Genomic DNA, 27,624 nt, shown 5'->3' with positions numbered 1-27,624 from the left:
CCCAACCCCCGCTCCCCAGCACCTGGCAGCAGCTCGGCGGTGCCATGCGGTTGCACAACCCCTTTGCTGTGTGGGTGGGGGCCGCTCCCTGCCTGGGCATGAGTCACGCAGTGCTCCCGGCACATCTGCTGTGGGGCGCGGGGGTGGCACGGCCTCGGCAGGGTACAGGGGGCAATGGGGCCGTGCCATGGGGTCAGCGCGTGCCATAGGAGCATGCGTGCGGCGTTCCTGTGTGCATCAGGAATGCCTCTGCGCGCTGGTGGCAACCCAGGAGCTGGGCACGAGCACCCTTCTCCTCTCCATAGAATATTTTATATAGATATATATATAATATATATATAATATAATATATATATATTAAAATTACATTTCTCTTTACAAAAACAATTCAACATCAGGCCAGGGGACGGAGTTCATCTCCTCAGCCAGGGTGCAGACCCCCCAGCACAGGGGCTGTGGCATAGTCTCAAGCGCTGGAGAGGGTCCCTTTTGGGGTGCCACCATTCCCCAGTGGGGCTCAGCCCAGAGTCCAGCAGCGGGCGGTGGGATCGGGGTGGTGACACTGCAGCAAGACGCCTGCTCTGGGTCTGGCGTCGCTCAACTGGTGCCTGCTGTCACCGCCTGCAAGGAGAGGACATAAGATCAGGGGGGTAACGGGGCTGGACCCCATCCCCGAAATAATATCCATGGACCTACTTCTGCCTGGAGGAGCTGTAGGGGTCGAGGAGGTGGGAGCTGGCCTGTGCCAAGTTCCAGTCAAACATCTCCAGCACGCGGTGGCACTCCACGCGGGACTTCAGCCCCAGGCAGAAAAGCTGCTCCACCTGCAAGAGGACACAGGGAACAGGGACTGGGGTGACAGGGGTTGTCCCCACCCTGGTGGCAGTGGGTGCTGCAGCACGTCGTACCTTCAGGTACTGGATGGCACGTTGGACGTTCCAGCCGTGGTTCTGCAGGGCTGCCTGGCACTCCTCAGTGGTGACACCATGCACCATGTCCTGCACCTGGGGAAGGATGGAGGTCACTGTGTGTTACTATGGACAGCACAAAGCTGGGGGGTCAGGGTGACACCAGAGCTGCCACCCCCATGGCTCCATCCCCAACCAGGAGCTGGGCACCAGCAATGAGGAGTCAACATGATGTTTCTGCCTCCTGGGCTGGAGCAAAAGCCACCTTCCTCCCAGTCTAATGTGGGTAGGGCTTATTTGAGTTAAAAGGGCCCTCAATCCCCATTCAGGAGCTGCAGTAATGCTCCTGCATGCCTTGTATCCACCCTATGCAGGTTGAACACTGGGAAACTGAAGCACAGGGTGGGGATTCCTTTTGCCCATGATGACTTGGACAAAAGCCACCGCATCCCTCCTTACCAGCCGGATCTTCTCCGAGGGACGATAGCCATCTGGCCCATCATACACTATTTTCTGGAGGCTGCAGGAAGCCTTCACCAAGCACTTGGGCCCAAGGTTGCTGTTGTTGGAAGAGAAGTTGGCCTTGTAGTCAGGCTGCTGCTGCACCATGGGCCGGACAGTAGCTGTGGTGACCACACGGGATGCTGGTGCCTCTTCGGGGCTTTTGGCCTCCTTGAAAAACTTCTCGTACTTGTCCAGATAGGCAGGGCGCTCAGGCAGCAGGTAGTAGTGGGTGCTGCTGACCTTCTGCCCGTCCTTCACGATGGGCAGGATACAGGGCCCCTTGGAGCAATCCTTGCCCTGTGCCTGGATCACTTTGGGGGTGGCGTATTTGGGGTCGAGGGCAAAGCTCTGCGTGGTGGGCATGGGTTTCCCCGGTGATGTCGACAGGCAGGAGCAGAGGGCAGCCCTCTGCTGTGGGGAGCCCACCTGCAGGGCCATGGGGCTGGGTGTCCGCGAAGTGGGTTGCGACAGCGGGTCCCGTGGGGGGATCTGGGGTGGACGGTCCTCTTCGCCTCCTGAGGCTGGGGACAGCTCCCCAGACCAACGCCCAGGTTCATTGCGGCGCAGTGGCCGGGGCGGGATGGGGACACGAGGTGGGATTTGGGGTTTGTCGTCAGCTAGGCAAGCGGATGGCCCCCGGGGCACATTGAACCTCTTCATGCACTCCTGCTGCAGCTCCTGGAAGATCTCAGTAGTCTGCGTCAGGCTGGGCTGCTTGGAGTCTTTGGGGGGCAGAAAGAGGTTGTCCTCCAGCCCCGCTGCCCGCTCGCCCTCATCCACAAAGCCATAGTTGGTTTCACCCCGCTCGCGTGCCCTGGGAAGGCCAGCACGGCTGCCGCGCTGCCCCAGGGGGCTGTTGATGGAGCACACCTCAAAGTCATCCTCGTCCTGTGCCACGTCGTCGTAGGCGGGTGGCGGGGGAAGGGGCCGGGCGTCCCAGTCCACCACTGGTGTGGGGTGGAGGGGCCGGGGCAGGGCTCGCGTGGGGCTTTGTGGAGGGGTCTTGTCCAACAGTGAGAAGGCCTCCATGGCCAGCTTGGCAAGGGAGGGGGCTGTCAGCTCCCCCACGGGCGAAGGAGTGGTGGGGGGCACCTCCTCCTCAAAGTCAATGAGGGTCACCTCGCCGCCCACTGGTCCCTCGCCAGGTGACCGGCCGGGTTGTCGCTCGCCCACCTTGGTGCCCGGCACACGGGCAGAAGGCTTGGCAAGGCGCAGGCCCTTCCCCGGGCCTGGCTTCTTCAGGCAGAGCTTTCGGAGGCCGGCTGACAGGCCCTCGTCCTCCTCACTCACCGGGTCGTAGGAGGGTTCTAGGAAGCAAAAGAGAAAGCGGTGAGCATCCTGCTGTGCTACCCACAAGCATACCCATACCGTGTCCCCAGCTGGTGCCAATCCTCAGAAGTGACTCCGGGCACCAACTCTTTCCCAAAGCCACAGCAGGACCCCCCAGAAAGCCCCACAGCACAGCAGCCTCAGCCACCCCTCGCTCCACTCTCTAGGTAGGGTCCGTGGTGAGCCAGGAGGTGAGGACCCACCCAAGGACCCTGTCCCTGTCCCCCAGCCCTGCCCCACAACCACCCCAGTGCATGCCATTTCCAGAGGCTGGGGACACATTCCACAGGGAGCAGAGGCGTGCTGCCACCCCCAGGTGCCCAGCAGCACCTGCATTTGCTACCGGTGAGAGGATGAGGCGAGCACACAGCACACCCCGAGTACCTTGGAAGAAAGGAGCTAAGAGAGAAGAGAAGGGGCACGAGCAGGGCTGGAGGATCCCAGAACAGCCCGACTTACTGGTAAGCAGAATGGAAGGCTGAGGCGGGCGCGGAGGAGGCTGCCCTGCGGGAGGAGAAGAGAGAGCCCGAGAGCAGGTGGGACGTGGGGTGAGCGCGCGGAGCAGGCGGCAGCCGGGGCGGTTGTTAGCAGGAGCATGGCGCATGCTTCGTCCCCCCACACCCGCTGCCGGACAGGAGCAGGTGCTGGCACGATGCCCCTCTGGGTCGTGGGGTTGGGGGTATAGCACCTGCACGGTGTTGGCTGCAACCGCGCCGGTGAGCTGCTCTGCACTGTAATGGGGAGCCCTGCCTGGGGAGGGGACGAGGGGCCCGGCCGAAGGCCAGAGGGGCAGAGTCCAGTCCGGAGGGGCCGGGCAGAGCCGCCCACACCGCTGGCAGTGGCACTGGGCAGGGTGACAGTGCGTGCTGGCTCCCCACCACCGAGGCTGCAACAAGCGGACAGCAGCAGACAGACAGAGCAGAGGGGACAGAGGGACAGCTCTGCCCACCACCCAGGCAGAAGGGTGCTCAGAAGGGATTGGTGCAGATGACAGACTGGAGATGGGGGGCAAAGGGGTGAAGACACTTACTTTTAGCCCTTCCTGGGAGTTGGGTGGGTCTGGCAGTGCTCAGGTCCACTCCTAAAACGTCAGGAGGGTCCATGGGATTTCCCAGGTACAGCCTAGGGAGAAAAAGAAGACAGCAGCGGGGAATCAGCGGAAGCTGCACCTCCCTGGGCACACGGGGCATACCTGGTTACACATCCAATACGCTGCAGCATATAGCAGGGGACTCACCCTGCCCCTTGCTGTGGGACGGTGACCCCACAGAGAGAGGCACGTCCCAACTTCTGCATCCCTGACGCCGAGTGCCTGCATCCTGCATTTTATGAAGCCTCTGGCTCTACAGCACAGCCCCTGGTGCCGTCCCAGTGTCACCCATCCCCTCTTTTCCTCCAGCTGGTACTGAACCCAGAGCAGCGTGGCGGGAGGCCCGGGCGAGCCGTCGCAAGCCAGGCATGGCGAGGCAGAGAGCCGGCGCAGCCTGAAGGCCTGGGCGTGTGCCGAGCTCGGTGCGTTCTCTGCGGCCCGGACGGCACGTACCCAGGGCGCGAGCCCACGCAGCGGGGCGCGGGGAGGCCTGCCAGGGCACGAGGCGCGTCCGCGCACCCGGCGCCTCGACAAAGCACTCCGGGGCCTGCCTGCGCAGCTCCGGCGCTGGGAGCCCTGCTGGGTTGAGGCCGGGGTGCTGTGGGCATCACCATCCCGTGGGGTGCAGTGAGCCGGGCAAGGGAGCTGCTTCAAGGCTGTGGGAGCCGTGCAGGCTTTGTAGTTGCATCCTGCCCCTTCAAACAGCCCTCCCGCATCCCCCCATCTCCAGCACTGGGGGAGAACCCATGCAGAGAGATAACTATGCCCAAGGCTTCCTGGGGTCTGCTGCACCCCGGGACCCAGTGCACCATGCCCAGCCCCAACACTGCCCCAGTCCTCCTCTAGCCCTGCTCCCATTACAAATCAAACGGAGTCAACTCTTGGTAGAGCATGGGGAAAAGAAAAAACAAGTTATGTCTATATAAAGCACCAGCAGTTGTGACGCTGTCACCTCTGGGGTGACGTTTCCCCTGTCCCAGTGCTGCCAAGCACCTAGGGGCTACGGGGCCAGGAGAAGGGCTCTGTGCCCAGCCCAGCACTGTGCCCCCACACTCCACCCCATGCAGCACACCCGACCCCGTTAGTGAGAAGAGGCGAGGGGGGTTAGTCAAGCTGCAGGGACCCTGCCCAGAGCTGTCCCCAGCACAGCAAGGAGGAAGAGGAGTTGTAAGGGAGGAAGGCCAAGCTCGCTCCTTGCAGAGGGGAGGCGGGGGGTGGGGGGTTGCAGAGAAGACAGAAAGTTTCTTACTCATCAATTTTATCGGGAAACCCCCAGCACTGCTGAGGGTTGGTGTCTCCATGGCCTGTGTGGATGAAGCTGTTTTTAAGCGGCTGGCTGATGTCATGGGCCGACAGCCCCGCCACCGAGGTCACCGTGTTGCGGGGGAACTGGCCCACTTTTAGGGTCCGCTTATTCTGACCCCGCCACCAGTAATTCTCGGCCCTAAGGAATAAAAAGGACCTTCGTTACTGAAGATGGCGTGGGGAGGGTGGCAAGACCCCTGAGGGTGGAGGTGGGAGGGGGACAGAGCCCTGCCCCAGTGACACAGGAGGAGCAAAGTGACTCAGCCTATGACACGCAGGCAGGCAGTGGCACAGCTGGGGAGGGTGCCCGGATCCTAATCTTGAGCCCTAAGCCCCACCAGGCACCAGATGCCAGGAGGGGGCAGAAACCAGCACATAGGGGATGGGGGTGGTAAGAAGCGGAGCTCCTTGTAGGATGCGTCCCTGCACGCCCTAAGATGTGCAGGAGCCCTGGGGGGGGGGGGGGCAGTGCATGGGGCTGCTGGCTTCCCCCATGTCACTGGGGATGGAAGAAGCAATGGTCATGGGAACAAGGAGCCTGGGTACTGATGCTGAATCCCCTAAATATTCCCCATGGGGGTAACTGAAGTGGGGACGCTGGGCTGTGGAATCTCCTTCGCTTCCTTCTTCCCTTCCTACCTTACGGTGGAGCCCCATGCGGGGTGAGCCCCCCCTGAACACCTGGAGCCAACTGGGGTCCCAGCAGAGCCCAGTGCTGCCCCAGGACACAACTACCACTGGGGTGGCACAGGGCAGAAGCACAGCCTCAGGAGGGGACAAACACAAGAAGGGAACTCCGGGGAGGGCCCCCCAAGCAGCACCCCCATAGCCTCTCCCCATCCTGCACCCCGCCACCCCCTCCCACCCCACGCACTGGGGGATGCCCGCAGCCCCGCTCTCCCTGGGCATGCAGCAGAGCCGCACGGGGGGTGGCACAGCTGCCGGCACCGCCAAGCCAGCGAGGCTGGCACGGGCCCCGCGGTTTCCTGGAGTCACCTGTGAGTCACCCGCGGCCACTAGCTCAGCCCTTTTCCTGTTTACCTTCCCCGCTCGCCGCCAGCCAGCCGCATTACTCAGTGCCGGGACCCCTCGGCGAGGGCACCGGGCACCCTCCCTCGCCTGCAGCGCACCGGGGTGGGCGGCTGCGTCCCCTCCCGGGAGGCTTCTGCTCCTTCCGCTGCTCCCATAGGGATGCTGCGGCCACGCTGCCCCAACCCCGCTGTTCAGACCCCCCGGCACAAACCTGCTCCGTGCCCCGCATCCCTGCCGAAAGCCCCCACCATGGGCCTTCAGGTAGGTCCCGCTGCCGTGCACAAGGAGCCGGGGGCCCCTTCCCCTGCCCACACACACGTACGCACACCCGGCGCTGCTTCAATCGACATGCAGGGGCTTGAAAAAGGGGTGGGGGTGTTGACGGTGCCCCGGGGCGGACTCAATGGGGCCAGATGCAGCCCTCGGAGGAGCCCCCCACCCACTGCCCCCTCCCTGCCCTGGCACCCCACAAGAGGCACGGGGCGAGCTTCCCCCCCCTCCTCCGAGCAGCAGCAGCACCAAACCCCACCACCCCTACCCCACACTCCTGAGCTGCAAAGCCACCCCAGCGCCGTGCCTGCTGGGGAAACTGAGGCACGAGAGGCAGCACACACCGTAGCCCAACCGCACCCCCAGAAGGACCGCGTCCCCCTGCCCGTCCCTACCCCACCCCCGCGCCCCTCACCGCTGTGCAGCTCACCCGGGGCCGGTAGTGGGGCGAGCGTGGCAGCAGCGGCCCCGCAGAGCGCCCGTGATGCACCGGGGACGATGTGCGCGCAGTGGCACGGCCGCGCCGCCCTCCGCCGCTCCTTTCCCTCCTTCCCTCCCTCCGCCGACGCCGCTTCCCTTCCCTTCCCCTCCCCTCCCCTCCCTGCAATTAAACCACCGCCAGACCCTGGGCAAGAGTCATCGGGGAGCAGCCGGGGGAGAAAGCTTGGTCCCTGCAGCCACACAAATCCGGCCTGATTCACCGTGCCGGAATGCGGGGAGCCAGCCCCAGGGGAGGGGGGCAGAGGGGAGGTTGCGCCTTTCTCCTCGCCTCCACCCTGCTGTGGGGCCAGCAGGGGGGCTGGCACGCTGTGTGACACCAGGGAAAGGGACGTCGAGTGCCTTCAGCGTGGCCCCTGGTGACAGTACCCCACCGTCTCCAAAGAGGGCAGAGACCCTAGAGGGGATGCTCTAAAGATGGACATCGGGGGACCCAGTGTCCCCCACCCCACAGCCTGGAGCCAGGGACCCCCAGGGCAGGGGACAAGGGCATGGGGCAGGATGGAGCAGCCACTAAGCAAAGCCTCAGAGCAGGAGCAGAGGTGGCACCGAGGCCTCGGTGACAGTGGCACGTCCCCACTGCTATCAGCAGGGAGCGGCTGCCTGGCAGCTGTGTCCCAGGGCAAGGCCATGGGGTGAGTCAGCGGGGACAGGCGGCATGGGGCAGCCACGCTGCCCACGTCATGGGGGGCACAGAGCCCCAAACGCCCCACAGCTCTGCCCGCAACTCCCCATCCCCATATCCAGCCCCAATCTGGGGGGGCTGCGCTTTAGGGACTGCGGTTTACAGGAATGGCTCATGGCCCCCTGCCGTGCACTACCTGCCCTCGATGACCGTGATGATGTCGTTCATCTGGATGTGCAGCTTGTCGGGCTCCTCGAAGTCCTGCAGAGCCCTCATGTCGGTGGGCTGGGCCTGCAGGGACAGTGGGGTAAGCGCATGGGGACACAGCACCCTCACTTCCCCCTTCACTCTGCACCAGGATGGGGCACCGAGGGCCATCCGAAACACCACCCTACACCTACCTCCACCAGGAAATCACGCAGGGCCACGAAGGTGGGCCGGTCCTCAGGCTTGTGGGCCCAGCACTGCAGCATGACGTTGTAGACGTCCTGTGGACAGTCCTCAGGCCGTGGAAGCCGCTCACCCTCCTTGTCAATCTTGTGTAGGATCTATAGGGCGAGGCAGTAGAGTCACGGGGCAGGGCATGCTGAGGGGAACCTGGGGAGCCACGGGTAAGGGGCTTGCTGCACCCACCTGGCTGCCATTGAGGCCAATCCATGGCTCCTGCCCATAGGTGAACATCTCCCATAGCGTCACTCCAAACATCCAAGTGTCACTCGCGTGGGAGAAGGTGCGTGTCTTTAGGCTCTCGGGAGCACACCTGCATAGGGAAGGATGTCAAGCAACACAAAGGGCGGACTCCCAGATCCCCCTCCCCAGGTGTCTGATCCCAAAGTCCAAGCTCACCAGGCAAAGGGCACCTTACGATGCTCCTGCATCACATAGTGGTCGTCGTTTTTGGGCAGAGCCCTCATCAACCCAAAGTCCCCAATCTTGACCTGCTCATTGGAGGCGAGCAGGATGTTGCGGGCAGCCAGGTCTCGGTGGATAAAGCGCTTGGACTCCAGGTAGGCCATGCCCTTGGCCACCTGGATGGCGTACTGGCACAGTGTGGAGATGAGAAAGTGGCCCTGGTTCTTCCGCAGACGGTCTAGGAGGGAGCCCAGTGGGGCCAGCTCTGTCACCTTGGACATCAAAAGGGGATAGCAAGGTGGTCAGGCTGGGGACATCCCATTTTGGTCTAATTTCTGTCTCCCAGTCTTGGCACCACTGGAGGTGGGCTACATGCCCACCTGGCTCACTTAGCCCCACACACAGCACCACCACCCTGCAGGGATCACTGACAGCAGCAGCCATGGGATTGGGATGGTCCCACTGGGGACTCACCATCTTCATGGGGTGGGAGAGCACCACGCCGTAGAGGCGGATGAGGTTCTTGTGGTCCAGCGAGTGCATGGCGTTCACCTCGCGGATGAAGTCATCCAGCACCTCCGGCTGGCTCAGCACGTCCGTCTTCAGACACTTCACAGCCACGTTGAGCTACAGCCAAGACAAGGGGTGAGCCACAGAGTGGGGACAATGCCTTCCTGTGGGGGTGTTCCTGTGCCCAGACCCCCACCACCAGCACAGGATTTTGGCACAGGCATGTACCCCTCACCGTCTTGCCAGCAGGCGTGCACCACTCTCCACGACGCACAACACCGAAGGATCCATCTCCCAACTTCTCGAAAAGCGAGAGGTCTCGCTCCCTGATGAGGCAGGTGAGGGAGTGCTGGCCCCCCGTGTCCGGGGGGGGTGGTGTCGGGGGCTTGCGGAAGGTACTGTGGGGCTGAGGCGGCAGCTCCGAGTCGGGGCGCTTCCCACTGAACACCTGAAGCATGCAGGGGGGCAAGATGTGGATCCGGAGGCACCCACGGGTCCTCCCTCCTTCGGGCAGCGGGCAGAGTCTGCCTCAGTTTTCCCTTCCCACCAATGAGAGCCATCAGTGCTCTTCAGGTGCCAGGCAGATGGGTCGCCCCGTTCACCTCTTCTGCTCTGAAACCTACTGGTGACCCCACGCGGTGTTTCCCCAGCGGGAGGCGTGCTGAGCAGCACTTCTAGATGGACGGAGGAGGCTGCCTTCCAGCAGCCAGAGGTCCCGGGAGCTCCTCAGCCCGGCTGTGGGCACACGATGTGCCTGGGCACTGTTCCAAGAGAAACCTCCAGCGCAGTGACACATCCCCGCAGCAACGTGGGCCTTGCGACACGCGCTGCTGCTGCCACCCTGACTCTGCCAGCTGCCCAGAGGGGGTTGGGGACGGGTTCCCCTCCCTGTCAGCTGGCACTGGGCGCATCGCCCACGGGCAATGGTCTGTCCTGGCTCACAGCTGGGGCAGCTGGCACCTGCACGGGACCGCGGGGGATGGAGCAGGCATGTGGCTGCGGTGGGAGGTGGCATTTCTCTGCCCGGCACAAGGCTGAGTCGCCTTCTATTAAAAGCCAGGCACAGCTCGGCTCGGCCCAGATGACTCACAGGAGGGAGAGGCCACGACCCAGCGCCCAGATGGTGAGCACATGGGCAACGTGGGGCTGCGACGTGCCCAGGGGTGCAGCATCACTGCAACCGGGGCAGGGTCCCCGGATCCCCCACCCTGGTGCTGCTGGGAGCTAGGACAGGCAGAGGGCTGTACAGCCCACAGGGCCTGCTGAGGCTCTGCTACTAATTAGCTGTGAATGAGTTTCTTGGAAAAAGAGGCAAATCACAGGAGGGGAATGAATTTCCTGAGTGCTGATCCCAGCTGAGAAGTGACCCAAGAGCTGCGTAGTGCTGGGGCACGTTAGCTGTACCTTGCTCATCCAAGATTTCCGCTTGCACATGGCTTTCCTCCGCTTCACCGCCTCCCACAGCCGCCGCTGGCCTGTGTGGGACACAGGGACTGTCACTGACACAGGGCCCCTCTCGAGAAGAGCCACCCCCCAGCCCTTGGCACCATGCGTTCCTCCCAGCTCTCCAGAAGCTGCACTGCAGCCACAGAGGGGTGCAGGGAGAGGTTGAGGGGGGAGGATGTACGCACCGGGCCGCCCCATGCCAATCTTCTCCAGATCCTCATTTTTGACGTACTCGAAGTGGGACAGGCGGGTTACGTTGAGCTCGTCCCGGATGCGCAGGAAGTATTGCTGCAGCTGCAGCTCAGTCAGCAGCTCCAGCAGCCAGTCCGTGCCCTCCTCTGTCTGCATGCTACAGCTCAGCTTCTGCCAGACAAGGTGCTGGGTTAGTGGGGACACTGCCCTGCTCCCCAGTGTCCCCAGGAGCCCAGCCTTGTCCCACCTGTGGCCCAGAGGGGTTGGGAGCCAGGGTTGCTCCCTGTCCCAGTGGGAATGCCAGGGATGCTCATGGGACTCATGCCCTGCAGAGCCCATCCTGAGCTACACCCCCCTCCCCCCCAACAGTAAGACCCATGGAGAATGGCACGAACCCCATAGGGCCCAGAGTCCTAACGAAACACCACCCTATGCCGTACGTACCCAGGCAGCAGTGCCATGGATGGAGAAAGGGCAGAGCCCCAGGCATGGCACGGGTGCCCCTAGCACTGTCCCCACACTGCATGCTGGCACCTTACAGACATAAGGGACAGCCGCACCTGGCACCATGCATGCACATGGGGCACCCCATGCCTGGCACCCAGCCACGCTCCCTGTGCCCAGCTGCTCATACGGGAGGTGGCAGCTGTCCCCTGCAGGAACACACACCGCAATGCTATCCTGGTGCCATAAGGTAGTGGCACAGGACGGGACAGATAGAGACAAAGAGCTGGGAGCGTATGAGGAACAAGGGTCCCCAGGGTGCCATCATCACCACCCTGGAGCTGTGCTGGGGCACGGGACCCCCAGCCCCACAGACCCTCGTGCCCCCCTGCCGCATCACACAACGCTGTCCCTCTCTCCCTCCCCACCACAATCAAAGCCTGCTGGGAAGGCTTAGCGCCCTGCTTCCAGCAGCCGGAGGGGATGTGGGAAAGCCCCCACGCTGGCCCCACAGCGGGGCAGCCCTGTCCATCCTCCCCTTTCCCAGGGGAGACGACGTGGCCCCCAGCCCCCTCACCATCTGTGTCCCAGCCGCGTCACTGCCGTTGCAGTCCTCGGCTAAAAATACGGCGGGCACGGGGCACGCGGGGGCACGGCGGCCGAAGGAGCGGCCAGTGCACAGCACGGGGTCACCCGCGGCACCGGGGGGGTGACGGCCACTTACTCGGTAGACGCGGAAGCGGGCGAGGAAGGGGAAGGAACGGCGCAGAGCCTCAAAGCGTCGCATCCTGTTTGGCTGCAGCCTCAGCCCCGCGGCCCAACGTGCCCAGGGTACCCCTGCGGGTGCCGGCGTCCCCGAGGCACAGCGGAGCCAGGAGACCTACGGGGGTGTCAGCCCGGTTGGCTGACAGCTTGCTGGCTGCCACCTGGGTACGGCCACCCCATAGGTCCCACGGCAGGCACAGGGGGCTCGGGGCATCCCCGCGGCACGGGGGCCGGCAGCGGGACGCAGTGCTGCGCTTCTCCTCCTCCTGCTTCCGTCGTGCCCTCCTTCCCGGCCGTCCTGCCCTCCCCTTCCCAAACGCAACCGGGTTGGAGCAGCGGCGTCGGCGTTTTCCCGATCTGTGCCCACGGGTTCGCTCCCCAGCGGTCGCTGTCTGTGGGTCCCAGGGCTCTGAGCAGCGGCCCGGCCCAGCTCCTGTCCCAGGAGGGTTTATTTTAGCTGCGCGTTGGCCCGGCACTGGGCCGTGCGCCCAGGGGGCCGGGCTCCGATCAATGTGCTGCTTTCTCTCTTGTTCGGCGGGTGCTCGGCAGCTGCACCGCCTGGGAGAGCGGACCCCGGCTCCCATTGCCATGGAAACTCGCTCCGGCCTTGGGAAAAGCTCCCAGGCCTCAGTTTCCCCCCTCAGGAAGTGAGGAGGGAGGGGGGACATCCGGCCCTGCGCTCCCAAAGGAGAGGAGGTGGGCATGACGCCAGGGTGATGGGCACCGTGCTGCCCCACGAGCCACAAAGGACAGTGGGTGTGCTGCCAGCCCCACAGACCCACCTGGGTGCCCACCCCTGTGGGGTGCTGGGGGATGTAGGGACAGACCCCACCACAGCCACCAATGTGCCAAGGTGACAGGGACGGGCAGCTCTTACTGCATTGCGGCCATGCCCAAATTGCTTCCACTGTGGCTTCCAGCGCTGGGATCCCGGCTGGCACCCGGCACAACGGCCCCATTGAGCAGGGACAACTGGGCACAGTGCCTTCGGCACCAAGCTCTGCCACGCGCCAGCTCTCTGCCCTGGGGACACCGGTGGTGTGGGGGTTCCCTGTCCTGCCATGCAGCCCCCAGCACCTCTGCACCCCCAGGACCTGGGCAGGGCTGCCCAGCTGCGTTCCAGCTGTGCACAGTGTTTCAGTTCCCCTCCTCGCAACGTGTCCCAGCGCACAGGGGCAGTACCACCACCTCAGCCCCCAGCACGGTGGGGGCTCCCGGAAGCTGTGGGGCACAAATCACAGCTCCCAGTACCCAAAGACACTGCCAAGAGCCATGGCACGGAGGGGGAGAGGAGGAGGGGGCACGGGGACGGACGGCACAGGTACCCACGCACACACCTGCAGCGCTGGGATGCACTGTACGTGCACGCACGCTCCCGTGCGGGCGGTGACGGCTCTCACGTGCACCCCAGGACCACACGCACGCAATCCTGCAACCACACGCACCACGCACACACCCCGACACGTGCGCGACCGCAACCACACCTCCTTTCCCCCCTTCCCTGCGCTCAAACTCATCACCTCCGCGCACCCTTCCCCTCCCCACCCCCCAGCCCTGCAGCTACCGCCGTGCCCGGGCGCACGTGCACCGACAGCCCGAGCACCATCAGCCCACCACCCTCTCCGACTGATGCACTTTTGGCTGCTCGCCCTCGCATCGCTCCCGGGCACCGCGGGCGTACACCCACGGCACCGCACAGCGTCACAGCGCTGCCCAGGGGATCAGCCCCGGGCGGCACACGCAGCACCCAGTGTCACGCGCGCCCCCCCGAGGTAACACGCGGGGGTGCACACGCACATCCCGACCCATCTCCCCCACATCCGTGCGCCCCACACCCCTCGCTCTCAAATGGGGAAACTGAGGCACGCTAATGCGAGCGGCACCACCACACAGCCAATCCCTGGCAGGGGGGCGAGGGGACGGGCAGCCCCGATTTGCGCGTGGTGACCCCAGGAAGGGGACACGGGTCCATGTGGCTGCAGATGGCCATCCGTGCGGCCACCAGCCACCTGTGCTGGGCAGCGTGCCCACCCTGCGGTAGCCTCTCCGTACCCAATGCAGTGCCAGCACCAGCCGTGCCACCAAGAGGGGACAGTGCACACCCGGGTCCACATCCCAGCACTGTGCCCCCGGTAATACAATTCCCCCCCTCCACCTCCACGCTCTCTTTCTCACTTTCCCCACACATCAGGGCAGGAAAGCAGCCGTGCAGGGTCCCCACACCAACCCAAGGGGAGATGCCATGCAAGGGAGCATCACTGCGAGCCCCCTACGCCGTGCCAGCCTTGAACCTACAGCACCCTGGGGAAGCCGTGGGGGCTGTGCCACCGCTTCCCCCACGTCCCCCCGCACTGACCCGCCGGCATGCCATGCCCAGAGTGACGTCCTGCTGGGGGGGCAGCCCCGGGCGACCGCTGCCCAGCCGTGGGGCTCGCAGCCCGCTGCTGTCCGACAGGCTGTGGGGCAGCTGGGGCAGAATCTCCTCCTCCTCCTCCTCGGCGCTGCTCAGGCGCTGGTAGTCACATCTCTCACCCATGGCAGCGGCGGTGGGTGGGGGGCTGTGCGCCTGCCTGGGGGCGGCGAGGGCTGGAGCCGGGCACGGGATCACATGGCAGAAAGTTGCTGCAGTTCCGGAAAACAGCGAGAGGGTGAAGGTGACCGCGGTGATGGAGGAGAAGAGGGAGGGGGGAGGATGGATGAGGAGGGGAGGGGGGAAAGAGAAAGGGGGAGCCCCCCGGGGACCCGTTCTCACCGTGGCACTGCCGTCCTCCTCCCAGCTCCGCAGCCTGCGTGCCCCCCCCGGTACCTGAGCATGGAGGCGGGGGCACTGGTGGTGGCATCACCGCAGCCCCCGTTCTCCCCCCAGCAGGCACTGCGCAGCCCTCCTCGGGCAGAGGGGAGCAGCGGGGAGCATCACCCGGCGGGGTGGGGGCTACGGAGGTCCCGTGCCCATCCCTGGTGCCTGGTGGGGGGTGGGAACGCAGCATCCCCAGCATCCCTCCTGCTGCGGGAGGAGGGGGAAGGGATGCGCGGGGAAGATGGCTGCTGCGCAGCACTGGCGCAAAGCTCAGCAGGGCAGGGAGCGTAGCCAGGCCCTGGGGGGGCATGCGACGAGGATATAGCCTGTGATACCCCATCCCTAACACAGAGCTGGGGGGCCCTGAGATGCTGCCTGCACCTGCAGCCCTCCAACATCACGTACAGTCACAGCAGGAACGAGCGGCACGGTGTCACCCCCCCCCTCCCCCCCCCCCCGGTTGGGGATCTGTCTCTATCCCATCAGAGACCCCCGGGTGCAGGGGAGGTTACAGGGGGCTGAGTCGGAGCCACAAGATGGGGGGGGGGGGAGGCGGGGCCTGGAGCTCTGCAGCCGCCCAGCACCTGTCTGTGCTTGGAGGCATCACACAGCTCTGGGGACCAAAGGGCTCCTGCTGCCGATGCCACAGGGCACGACACCCATTCTGTCCCCTAGAAACACTATATACCCCTGCCTTCCCCACACTGACCCCTCCCACAGCTTCTCCCTTCCTATCGCCCTGCCTCCTCCCCCCTCCCTGTGCACCCACAACTCTGGCAAAGCTTCAAGGTGACCCCATGGCTCCGGGGCAGGGGGCACGAGGCCATCTTGCCCCCAGCCTCCCAGCACACCCCATACCAGGGGGGCACTGGCCCCTCAGCGGCCCCTCCTGCCATACCACAGAGGTGAGCTCAGCACTGAGCTGAGCCCGCGGGCGCGGGGCGTGGGAGCAACAGCCACCTCCACGCACTGCTTTGCCGGCGTCAGTGCCGTGACTGATGCACGTGCTATGCCACCTTCCTTAGGGCCCCAGCCATACTGCCCATATGTCCCCTCCCCAAAAGAACTTTCACCCAGTGCTGTGGGGTCGGAGTGTTCACCCCACAAGCTGGGGGTCACTCCACACACCTGAGCCAGGCTACATGCACGGCACAAACCCTTAAAGGCGGCGTTGGGAACCAAACCTCAAATGTGGGTTGGGAATTGAAACCCAACCCCAGCACCCACGGCTCAGCCAAACCCCAAAGCACGAGCAATCCGGAGCAGGCATGCAGCATCACCCCAAGGGGTTCCCACCAAAACCACGGTCACCAAGCTACCTGTGGTGGTGACAATCACACTGACCACAAAGTGTCCTCCCCACCGCAGGACACCGGACCTCCCCATTGCTCCAGGCAAACCAGCATCACCCTTGCCCCCACATCCCCCTTGGTGTCCCCAAAGAGCAGGGCAGCAGCATCCCCCACACCCACTCCATCCCCCTGTGGAGCTCCGAGGCAGGGGGGGTCCCCACTCACCTCCAGCACAGCACATCGCCTGGCTCACTGTCACATTGGGACTGGGGCTCGCCACCCTGCCTGCCACCTTCCTGGTGGCGGTGTCACCTGGAAGTGATGTCACCAGCTCCAGCAGCGGCACGAGTGGCTGTGCCCCGGGCTCGCTTGCTCAGCCCTGGCGGGGCCCCGGGGGCGGCCCCAAATTGCAGTGACAACACTCCCCAGGCTGGCTGCTCCGGTGCAGCCATACATACGCGCGCACACACACACCTAGGGATGCTGCTGCCCCTCTCCCCCGTTGTACCACTTCATGTCCCCTCCAGGTCCCAGCACGGTGTCCCCATACCGATGCGTGCTCTGCCTCCTTTGCTGCTGGCACCTGGCATGACTCGCTGGGACATCTTAGGGGGCCGGCACGGAGCGACGCTGACACCCGCGGTGGGGGTGGGCGGCGAGGACGGGTCACTGGGTGCCACTGCACTGTGGGTTCAGTGCCACTGGAGCCCAGTGCCACGGTTTGCCCGCGCTCCAGAGCATCTCCTGCTCTCCGTGCAGCCATCAGCCCTTGGAGCTGTCCACAGCTCGGCGGTGCTCCCCCACCCTGGCAAAGCCCAGTGCAACCCCAATCCTCTCCCTAAGCCTCTTTCCTCTGCTAAATCCTCTCCGTACGTCAGGCCACAGCCCATCACCCGCAGGAACGGTTCCCCATCTCTTCACCCACAGCAGGATTCCAGCCCCGGTCTGGAATGAATCCCCAGGGCGGTGGAAACATGGTGAACTGGGGACCAGTAGTGCAGGGAGCACACAGGAGGTGCACAGGGAGATTCGTTGTTTCCTCTGGTTGGTTTCAAGGCCAAACTGGCCCCATCCTGGCATAAAAAGGCAGAAGTGCAGGACAGTAGCCAGGCAGAGGCAAGGACACATGCATCAACTGTGGGCACCACCAGCGAAGCAGCCCCCCAGCACCCATCCAGGACCCCATACCCAGAGCAGTGCCAGAGAGTGCACGGCACAGCCCAGCACTGCCACATGATGGCACTGGGCTTGGCACCTCTGAGCATCACTGCCTGGGGGATGATGCCACCACCTCCGCAGTTGGGCACCCCAATGTACAGCAATCTGTGCCTGGCAGCCCCCACACTCCTCTTACCTGAGCTGGGGTGGGCGTGCAGCTCGGCTCCCTTGGCAGCACTGCTGTGCCCCAGTGTCCCCGCAAGCCCAGTGGTGATGCAGAGGTGGCACAGTGTCACGGCTTCACCCACGCAGCCATGAGGGTTGCAGGGCTCTGGTCACACTGCCCGTAGGGTGCCCTGGGGAAGGAGAGGTCAAGATGGGACCTTGACAGCCCCACATCACCTTCCCACCCTAGAATAAAACCCCCTCCCAAGGGCAGCACCAAAATGCCCACCCATGGCTCACTGGCCATGGAGATGTGCTGCACATCAGCCACGGAGCACCAACCTCATGTACGGGGGTTCTGTGTACCCACAGTCCTCCCATCCTCACCATGAGTACAGCTCCTGGCCATGTCCAGGAACCCCAAATCTGCCCCCATGTGCCCAGTGCTGGGAAGAGACCTCAGTGCCAAACAGAGCAGCAACTGGACCAGACCACGGAGCATGTGGCTACTCATTAGCACTAATTGGAGGCAGCCTAATGGGCCAGGCAGCAGCGTGGGCAGTACCCCCCGGCGCTGTCAGAGTGGAATCACAGTGAGCCCAAAGCACAGCTGGAGGAGGGGCAGCCAGGCACCCCACAGGGCATCCAAGGGAGTCCCCGCTCCTTGCACTAGGCTGGGATCAAGAGGGACACCAGGAACAGGGAGACAGAGACAGCCCTACACACTGCCCCAAAACCCTGTGCACCCACACCAAGGGCTGCCCCCATGTTGAAGAAGTGTTTCTCTCCTGGGGTGCAGCACCCCAGCAGCAGCAGGGGACGGAGCTGCATGGTCTCGCCCGCTCCTGCGGCACCACACCTGCAGGAACCGGTGGTGCAGGACGTGTAGCCGACCCATCCCCTGCATGCACAGCCCCATCCCCTGTAGGCACAGCCTCCCCGGCACCGCTGCCCCCCAGCTCTCCTCCATCTGCAGCTGCTACACCATCCCAGTGCCGCAGGGTAAGGGCTCTGCCCAAGCCTGGGATGCTGCCGGGGGCTGGAGGCAGGGAAGGAAAGCTTTTCCTTGTGCTTTAGGGAGGGAGGGTGCGTGGGGAAGCAAAGTCTCCTCCAGCCCCAAACCCATTCCACTTTGAGGACGGTGCAATGAGAGTGCTGTTTCCCTTAAATACATCAGCAGGTGATGCTCTCCAGGAATGTCCACCTGCAAATCAGAGGCAAACTCAGTGGCCCTGGACAGGATGGGGCTCGTGACACCCCAACCCACGGTGCTCCAAGGACGAGCACCCAGCTTGACCCCCTCCCAGTAAGGCTCCATGGGTGGATCAGCCCCACACAGCTCAGCCACGGGGAACCTGAGCGCCGACACCTTCCCACCGTGCCCAAACCCCAGGGGCTTCCCAGGGGAAACTGAGTCACAGCTGCCACCCCCACATCCAGCCCCGGGCAGCAGCACGAGTGGAGCGGGGGCACTGGGGGCCCTAAGCTGTTCCCATACAGTCCCACCAGCACCAGGCCAATGAACACCAGGCTAACGAGGCCCTGGGTGGCTTGCAAACTCAGGGGTTTGCAAAGCCCCCTGGGGGCTTCAAACAGATTATGGAGCCCAAGCCCCCAGCATGCACCCCGAGGTGGGTTTGAGTGGGGCCACGGCTGCTTCGTGCCACCTGTGAGGTGGGCTACATCCCAGACCCTCTCCACAAAGAGAGTCCCTCTCTTGCACAACGAGGCACCACTTCGCTCAGACTGCAGTTTCAGCATGGTTTTCCCAAAGCAGACGCCTTTTCTACTCGCTTTGCACCAAACCAGCCCAGCAAGGGTGCGTGTATGGGAACCCCACAGGAGGAGACCCACGGTGCCGGGACAGCAGGCAGGGACAGGGGCTGCGCCGGGGCGGCACCGCAAAGGTGAACGCGTGGGGAAGCGCAGCGCCGGGCCGTGTCTCAGCCTGCCCTGGGTGCTGCATGGCCCCAGGGAGCCCCGTGCCCGGGGTCACCGCGTCTGGGCCAGGGGAGCGGGGCGACCGAGATCCCCCTCTTGCCAGCAGGCTGGGCAGGGTCGTCTCAGCGACGCATCGCCGGGGTTAACTTTTACGGCACTAAAGAAACTGAAAGAAAGCCTGCGCGTCTCGAGCGCTTTAGTGGGACAAACCTGCCCCGATGCGGCTGTGCTGGGGATGGAGGGTCCCCGTGCTGCGTTACGCCCCCGAGCCGGGGGCCGTGCCCCGAGCACAAGGGTCCTCTGTTCAGCGCGCACAGCTCCCAACGCCCGGGGAGGAGGGAGAGCGGAGCGGAGCGGAGCTGTGCCCGCAACGCAAACCTTCCGCCGGGCACCACTTGCCGGAGGGGACCCAGCGCCCGCATCCCCGCAGTGCCGCAGGGCGCGGTGCCAGCGCCGCAGCAGCACCTCCGCACGCCGTGCCCGACCCCGACATCTCTACGTGCCATCCCCGAGCCCGCTGCCCGCGTCCCGCATCGCCCTCACCTCTCGGCTCGCGGCCTCTGGTCCCGCGCGGGGTCCCGGCGCGGCGGGCACCATGCCGGGCACCGGCCAAGGGGAAAGTGGGGAGGAGGGGGGGGGGAACGGGGCGCGGAGGAGGGGGGTCCCCGAGCTCACAGCCCGGCCTCGCGCCTCCGCGGGGGCCACGTGCCGGGGAGCTGCTCCTGCTCCCCGCGGTACCGCTCGCCCTCCTCCTGCACCCCGCGCAGCGCCTCGCCCTCCTCCTGCCGCCCCCTCCTCGCCCACCAGCGGGCCCTACCCGGGGGGCTGCCCCCCTCCCCGCGCTGCCCGCGCTCCTGCTGCGCCCGGCGGCTCAGGCCCTGCTCCTGCCGCGCTTTGGGGCCGCGCTCCTGCACCCCTCTCCCGCCCGCCCTCCCCCGCCGCGCCCCGGGGCTGCCGCTCTCCGCGCCCCGCGCCGCCCTCCTCCCCCCGTTCCCCCACTGCTCTCGGGGTCTCCGCGCCGCCTTAACGCCCACGGTGGGGGCCGCCCGCTCGCCCCGCTCCTGCTGCCCCTCCCGCACCCCCAACGTCACCCGCTGCCACTGCCCCGGCCGCCCCGCGCTGCCGCCGGCCCCGCAGCTCTCCGCCTCCCTCCCGCCGGCCACCAGCTCCTGGCCCTGCGCTCCCAGCCCCGCTTCCTGCACGCCCTCCGCCAATCCCCCCGCTTCCTGCACCCCCGGCGCCACGCCGCCCCCTTCCTGCACCCCCGGGCTCAGCCCCCCGCTCTCCGCTACCCCTGGCCCCCGGATGGTGCCCCGCCGGCCCCGCAGCGCTGGGGCTCCCGCTCGGCAGCGCACGGTCCCGCTCCCGGTCCCGCTCCCGGTCCCGGCCTCCCCTCCGCCGGGAGCTCCCGGGGCGGCGCGCCGTCCGCCCGGCCCCGCTCTTAAAGGCGCCGCGCCGCCGCCTTACGTAACGGCGGGGGTTGGGACGGAGCGGGGGAGGCGGGGGTGAGCGGAGCGGTGGGCATAGGCACGGGGTGAATGGGCACGGCCTGACGGATGGGTGGAGGGAAGGATGGATGGATGGGTGCACGGGCAGGTGCGGGCGCGGAAGGGGGGGCTGGGGGTGCACCCTCCCTCTGCGGCACACGCTGCGTGGCCCGAGCACTGCGGCCCCGGGGCTCTGCAGTCACTGCAGGGATGGGAGCGCTGCCAGGCTGATAGGGGAAAACGGCAGGCACGGTCTGCACAGCCGCCACCTCCCAAAGATTGCTACTGGCAGGATGCGCTGCTGCCCCGGACAGGCTGGGCCGGGCTCCGGGCACCTGATGGGGCTGTAAGCATCACCGTTCATTGCAGGGAGTTGGAGTGGACGGCCTTTAAGGGGCCCTTCCAACACAAACGGTTCTATGGTTATAATCCTGCTTCACACGTCTCACTTGAGACTGGCAGGAGGGACCAGGGAAGACTGCACAGGGTATGCAGACCAACACATGCAGAGAGCAGGCAGCTCTGACTTCCCAGGGCACAGACATGGTCAGCACCAAGGGTGGTGGGGGGAGATCTGACATTATATCCTATATCTGCCACCCAGACAGACTGCTTATCACCTCCAGGTCTGATTTCTGAGCAGTCCTGTGGACCCGATGATTCTCATGGGTGCCTTCCAACTTGGGCTACCCTGTGACTCTAACATGTTGACTGGGAGGGGGGCAGCTCACATCCATCACTTTTCAATATAATTCCCCAAGACCTCAGCCCAGGTGCCCAGAGAGAAACAGCACTCCAAGCAGAACAGCACGGTGAAGTCAGTACTTGCTCTCACAAGTCCCCAAGGTGGCAATGGGGGTGCCAGGAACTCATGTGCAATTACCATCTCCAGGAGAGCAGCCTGCCTCCAGCTGCCCACCCATGGCTACAGCAGCATCAAGAACCCACAAGAGTTAAGTGTTGAAGCTTTCAAATTTTTATTCAAGCAGACAGCAGGTAATCTTGATACGGACACTAATACCCCACACCAAGTCAGACACCAGCCCCACCACGGCAGCAGGCAGGGCTGTGCCAGCTCCTCACTCACCAGGTTTCATCTTTCTCCACTGGTTGCAAAGCACACGATTAAGCCTGACATAGAGATGCTGCAAATGCTACAGCCAGGAGTCACAGACAGCAAGCTCTTAAATGCTATCTGGAGAAGTGTCACTAGGAAACAGTTACATAGGGTAGTGCACATGCCTCAGAGACAGCAGGGTGGTTAAGGATGAGCGCTGGGACCCACACAGAGCTGGACAGCACGCTTTCAGGAAGATGAAAGGAGCCCTCAGTTCACATGGGCTGAGCTCACTGCATGAGCAGTGGGCATCTGTGCCTGTTCTTTGCAGAGGACTGAGTCTCACCCAACCGCACATCCTTCAGACATTACTGCTGGGCCTCAGGTAATGCTCTGGATTTAAATTATCATGACTTTTTTTTTTAAGCACAGACTTTTACAAAGTATGCAGCTAGCTGCTGACAGACACCTTCCTCCCAGCTGCCTGCTAGATGTCAAACACCATCAGTGTTCAGCATCAGGTCAGCGAGCAGAGCAGCACCATGAGGAAGGTGTTTCTCCCAAAGACACCCAAAAGGAAAGACTGAGGTTTCCAGACATCCAGGACAGAAGCAAGCAGTCTCCCCAAGGCGTGCATGCCAGCATCAGCCAAAGCAGGCTGAGTTCCTTTTAGCAGTACACACACCCAGAGCAGCAGCCCGAGCCCTCCAGCCAGCACACAGCCCCAACCCCTACATTCACCTCGAGTTCATCAAGTCTTTGTGATTGGTTTGAAGGAAGTTTACAACAGCACAGAACACACTCAATACCACTAACTACTCTAGCTTCCACTAACATCCCAAACCCAGTCTTGTTACTTGGGGCAAGAAGCAACTTCACAACAGCACAGCTATTAGAATTTCAGCCTACAGAGGAGTCTACAGAAGTACATAACAGATTAAAGTTCGTATTTGCATCACCACAGGAGAGTGGAAAAAAAATAGGACTGCAGGAAGTTGATCCATGTTAGATACTAACCATCAAGCTTTGCAGATGACATTTCATGATAAGCATAAAACAATTATGGGAAACACTGTCCCCGATAATTACGTACACCCATAGTGCAACATATGGAGGTCACTGCCTCCGATATAACACTGTGGTAGGCAAAAACTACCTTGGTTCTTTACACATTATGGAAGACACTGCCCCCGATAATGTCAGTTAGGTTTCATGATACATAAGGTACTGGAAGTCTGCAGGAAGCTGCCATTGCCAATGGGGCCACTGCCTAATCTGAGGGACGAGTTCACATGTGCCACGGTGGATGGAGCGAGCACCACACAGCGAGCCGGGCTCAGGGAGCTCTGCCCCTCCATGCAGCAAGGAGCAGTGCCACCACACGAGCATGGGGCTTCCAGAAACAGGGGAGAAGAGGGAGTCCTAGGCCCACGGAGAGGCACAGACACCTCAGGGAACCAAATTTCCAAAATCTGAAATGCTGAACAGCAACTCAAGGGTCATCTGGAAGTGCAACCCAGAGACTTGCTACCAGGTTTAAAAATAAAATTTAGGGGGGGCTTGTTTGGATTGTTTTCAATGCAAAGTTCCAGTATCATGTTTTGATTGTAATAGCAGATGCTGCTTTATTCAAAAACGACAGTATAACTGTCATAATTATGGAAGGCACTGCTTCCGATAATTATCTTCTATAAAAAAACCCACGCACCATTTATAGTGAACGCTGTCACTGATAAATAAATAAACAAATAAATATCTCAGTGTCAAACAAGAGCCATCCTGCAAAATGGCATCAGCCAAACAGAGTTTGGCCAGCAAGAGACTCTGCTTTGCAAAAGGCCCCAGCACAAGGTCTGAAGTGCCAGCTGGTTCTCAATGATTCCAATGCCGCAGGGGTTGCGGAGGTGCCAGCTAGGAATACAAAAGGGGGGCATGATATAGTCTTTGGGTTATCTTTCTTGGGTATTGAGGCCTGCCCTTGTAGCAGCAAGCCTCCAAGATGTCATTGGAGCCCTGCTGCTGAGTAAAGGCAGGCCGGGCACTTCAGAGCTTGCTGATAACCCAGCACTTACATGCTGTTTTTTTTGTTCTTCAACCATAGGTTTGTGTCTGCAGCTCCCTGGACAGAGAAGAGATCCTTACTGTGTTAGAGAAATCAATTCCCTGCCCTATCATTACACTAACAAGGCCAACAATAAAAAGGTTTGAGACAGACACAGTACCTCCCCACTAAAGGTACCAGTTCAGGATTCCTTTGTGCTGTTAGCTCTCAAGTTCACCAAAGAGCAAACCCCACAAGCAGCTGCAGGTGACAGGTTTGGACTGTGGTCAGATGGCAGCCTGGACAGAGATTTCATCATAATTTTAGTACCTGCTTTAGAACTGCCTCCTATGAATTTGCGTAAGGTGAGATTTAAACTTTATGCTCAACTTTGGTCAAGAAAACATTTGTTACCAAGAAAAAAAAAAACCCTCTACAGAAAAAAATAGTGCCATAGTAGAGAGTGGGTCTCCCTAACCCTGTACCTTAACCAGGCGTTTGCAGTGTCTAGAATTCATTGTCAGTATCCCAGATATCACCTCCTAAGGCATTGGCAGCCCCTTTAATGGTCCACGTTGCTAGGGCCAGCTGTTCCTTCAGCAAGTTCAGATCCACGCTGCTCTTGCTGGTTTTCAACAGCTGCAGATGCTCCACCAGACTCTGCAGGGTGTGGGTGCCTTTGCCAAAGAAGATGTGGCGAAAGGGAACATCTTTTGGTGACAGATATGGTGAGAGGAAGTCATACTCCACCTGGAGTAGAGGGGCAAACTCAGGGTTACACTCTCACCTTCCAAGTTTTTCTTTCCTTATGTGTCCCATCACCAGCCCCCAGTCTCTTCATCACCACCCAGCCCTTCCCTACAGCAGCTCTGCCAGGGACAGAGCCATTCCTGACAGCAAGCACAGGAGTCAATCATGTTGACACTTCACAAGCAGAAGAAATGCTGATCTGTACAGCGTCTGCAGCTTCTTTACAAAGCCCACTCTGGCCAGTGCTCACCCCGTGAGGAAAGGCAGGCCAGCTGCAGACACCTACCTTCATGATCCTGTCATTCAGGGCTCTGCGGATGACCTTGTTCTCCCTGTCACTGTTTGCAATGTCTCTTCTCAGTGCATCTGCAGCTCGCTGGAAGTCACCACGGGCAAAAAACAGCCAGTCCAAGGTCAACCCCAGCTCCTGGAAGGGAGGAGCTGTTAGCAAACCTGATTTTCTTCTTTTGCAGCTCTTACCAAGAATTCTTTTTTTTTGTGTGTGTGTGAGTTTAATTAAGCAGCAGAGCGAGTTCCTGGCAGACTTCTCTGAGGTCACTGAGCACAACTTACGTCTCTCCCCACCCACAGTTTCTTGTACTGTTTCAGAAGAGGTGCAAACGAGATGCAAAGCTGCAGTGCGCTGCTGATGACAACCAGGCTAGAAACCATAGTACTCACAGCCACTTCCTCCACCACAGACACGTTAGCTCAATTTGCCTGCCACAGCTACACCGCCTGTACTGCTCTATAAGAACATCAACTCAGATCACATATTGTGACACTCATAGCAAGAGGAGGAAGGCATCCACCAAATTAGATCTAACAGTCCCCGAGTACTGTTAACACGTGGCCCCAGAACAGCCTTCAGGGATTCAGTGCACCCTGCACCTTTCTTACCTGCACATCCTTAACGTAAGGCAGAAACTTCTCCTGGTATGCTAGTAATTCTTCACTGTATCTCCCAAAATCCAGGAAGAGCTCGTGATCGTGGGTCAGCCTGAGTGCTATCTGTCCAGCTACTTCTGCAGCAGCATGCAAAAGAGCATCTAGATTGTCAATCTTCCTCAGGTTCTCCAGAGTGTCATACTTAGTGCCCAAGAAGAGATATTCCTCATCTTTCTAGAAGAAGGATGACATTGAAGTTAGACAGAAGTGCTTTGCCAGCTAGCAGTTATCTCCCAGTACATTCCATCTCCTTGTGCCTCTAAGTAGTGACATCTGGGTTGGAAAAACTTCAAAGCAAAGGAGAGGGAATAGACCTTCTGCATTTAGCCCTTCACAGTTTCCAGGGGTCAGTGAGATGCTCTGCTAGTTTGTCAGCCCATTTACTCAGATTTCCCTGCAAAGCTGTGAGCAGGCAAACTCCAGCACCTCTTTGCTCTGACAGCACTCTTCAACCCTTCTGGGCAGAATAACATTAGGTTTTTTGAAGGAATCCTGACACTAGCAAGATCCAAACATTCACAAGCCAAGGAAGCTGTTACCAGAAAGGCTCCCAGCTCTTACAGCTGCAGAGTAGTACTGGCTGCCTGGATAAAGCCATTTCTAGAGCAACAAGCTACAACAGCAGATCCGGACAGCTCAAGATAGCACTTGCTCTGGCCAGTTGCATAGCTTCCCTGAAGCACTTTGCTTGCTGAACAGTAGGTCGCAATGCATTTTTTTCACTGAGGAAGCAGAAGCTTGACATCTTTTCAGTGCTTTCTGTTTTTGCATCATTGATGTTTGAACCTCCAGAACAGTGCTGGTCTGCAGCCCCTCCCAACAGAGCACAAGTGTCCAAGACACTCAAACATGCACCACAGGCCAACCACATCCCAGCTGCAGCCTTCAGAACATGTACTGTCATAATCCCCAGGTTGAGAGGTTGCATCTCCTCTCACAGACAGGCTCCTAAAGGAACACTGAGCTTGGGACAGCACTCCGGACTTTGCCATCTTGGAGATTAATATCCCTACTGCCACTTTCCATGGAGAGAATACACCAGGCAGTTAGACAGGCAGTACTTACATTGTAGAATCCAAAAGACACCACTGGGATTCCTGAGTACGCCAGGAAAGGGAATGCTGCATTATCCAGGCCAAGAGGAACACTGCAAGAGACAAGTATTGAGTAGTTACCAACTGGTTTAGACACTCCAGGAAAAAAAGCTAGAGGGCTGGAACTGAAGCACTGAACCAGCTGGGCTACCTTGTCTAGACAAGACAGGTTTTGGCAAGGAGTCCCAACCAAGTACCAAGGGCTGCTGGTCACTGCTCTTTGTACAAGGTGGCTCTTGCCCTGCAAAAAGGGCATCTGAACTGCCTACAGGCAGCGTGGGGCAGCACTAAGCAGAGCTACTGCTCTGCTGTTTATGCTTGCCTGCCTTCACTGCAACAGGTAAAGCCTGCTCCAGACAGTGGTATGACATTCCAGCACAAAGAGCAGAAGCTGTTCAGAAATCTACAGAAATCTACAGAAATCTGCTTTCCCAAACAGCAGGATGGCAATACTTACACTGCCTTTACCCAATCCGAGCCAACTCTATCATAGAGTTTTCCTGAGCTTGTTGCTGGATCCTTCACCTGCAGAGAGATGACAGTCAGTGCACTTGCTCTGATCGCTGTTTAGGTTGCAATATCTGCCCCAGAACTTGCATAGCTATACCTACATCTTCTTCCACACAAGCACACTATGCAGGAAAGGCTCTTACCTCCTACCAAACAGTGGTATTTACTGATTTCACATTGGGCATAAATGAACTGCAATTCCCAGAGCCCAGCTGACTTCAGACAGGGCCCTCCAGAATATTTCAGCCCCTTCATGGGGTGCTTCTCCTGAAAAGGTGCTAGCTCCACTGAGGAAAATAACCCAGCATAGCTCTGGCTTAAACTATAAGTCACACCCAATCAGCCCAAGACCCCTCAACTCACCCCCTTCATAACTCTCTCCAGCAGCATATACAACAAGGGGCTGGCAGAAATCCTGACATGGTTTCCTCCTGCAAGAGAAAAAGGACACCTGACACACTGGTAACTACTAGAGCAGCTCAGCCCTTCGACTGAAAAAGATCACCTGACCGAGGTGGTCACCTATCCGTAGCTTGTTGCCAAAGGGTCTTCAGGATACATAGGGCAGAAATTACTGAGACCTAGGAAGAACTGTCTTCTTCTGGCTCAGGCTG

General features: G+C 61.2%; 2 protein-coding genes across 10 annotated transcripts in view; both read right to left on the bottom strand.

Annotated features, from left to right (window-relative positions):
• Positions 1 to 335: 335 nt before the first annotated feature.
• On the bottom strand, positions 336 to 19,957 carry TNK2 (tyrosine kinase non receptor 2). Of its 8 annotated transcripts, none has more exons than XM_065747998.1 (17): positions 19,781 to 19,957; positions 19,667 to 19,743; positions 10,555 to 10,732; positions 10,328 to 10,398; positions 9,159 to 9,371; positions 8,888 to 9,040; positions 8,408 to 8,685; positions 8,195 to 8,321; positions 7,963 to 8,109; positions 7,758 to 7,852; positions 5,081 to 5,275; positions 3,772 to 3,863; positions 3,201 to 3,245; positions 1,368 to 2,719; positions 909 to 1,004; positions 697 to 824; positions 336 to 621 (listed from the first exon to the last, which is right to left on the bottom strand). In XM_065747998.1, exons 2-17 carry the CDS (start codon positions 19,718 to 19,720, stop codon positions 615 to 617), a joined length of 3,231 nt encoding a protein of 1,076 aa, XP_065604070.1. In that variant the 5' UTR covers positions 19,721 to 19,743; positions 19,781 to 19,957; the 3' UTR covers positions 336 to 614. The 8 variants fall into 8 exon arrangements, with proteins under 8 accessions (XP_065604070.1, XP_065604072.1, XP_065604066.1 ...); XM_065748000.1 differs by lacking the exon at positions 19,781 to 19,957 and adding an exon at positions 17,214 to 17,373 and having other exon boundaries at positions 19,667 to 19,737; XM_065747994.1 differs by lacking the exons at positions 19,667 to 19,743; positions 19,781 to 19,957 and adding an exon at positions 16,410 to 16,862.
• A 1,611-nt stretch (positions 19,958 to 21,568) lies between these two features.
• The window catches only part of TFRC (transferrin receptor), a 118,328-nt gene continuing 112,272 nt past the window's right edge, over positions 21,569 to 27,624 (bottom strand). For both annotated transcript variants that reach the window (XM_065748014.1, XM_065748015.1), the window contains 6 exons: positions 27,374 to 27,441; positions 26,958 to 27,025; positions 26,472 to 26,553; positions 25,359 to 25,580; positions 24,745 to 24,885; positions 21,569 to 24,458 (listed from right to left, as the gene is read on the bottom strand). In XM_065748014.1, the coding sequence (XP_065604086.1) occupies positions 24,216 to 24,458; positions 24,745 to 24,885; positions 25,359 to 25,580; positions 26,472 to 26,553; positions 26,958 to 27,025; positions 27,374 to 27,441 (824 nt within the window). In that variant the 3' untranslated portion in view covers positions 21,569 to 24,215. The remainder of the gene's footprint in view (positions 24,459 to 24,744; positions 24,886 to 25,358; positions 25,581 to 26,471; positions 26,554 to 26,957; positions 27,026 to 27,373; positions 27,442 to 27,624) is intronic.

Source organism: Cyrtonyx montezumae, unplaced genomic scaffold (genome assembly GCF_038088225.1).
Source record: "Cyrtonyx montezumae isolate F1298 unplaced genomic scaffold, pur_monq_1.0 scaffold_5, whole genome shotgun sequence".
NCBI classification, from domain to species: Eukaryota; Metazoa; Chordata; class Aves; order Galliformes; family Odontophoridae; genus Cyrtonyx; species Cyrtonyx montezumae.
This window is presented reverse-complemented; position numbering and strand designations above follow the sequence as displayed.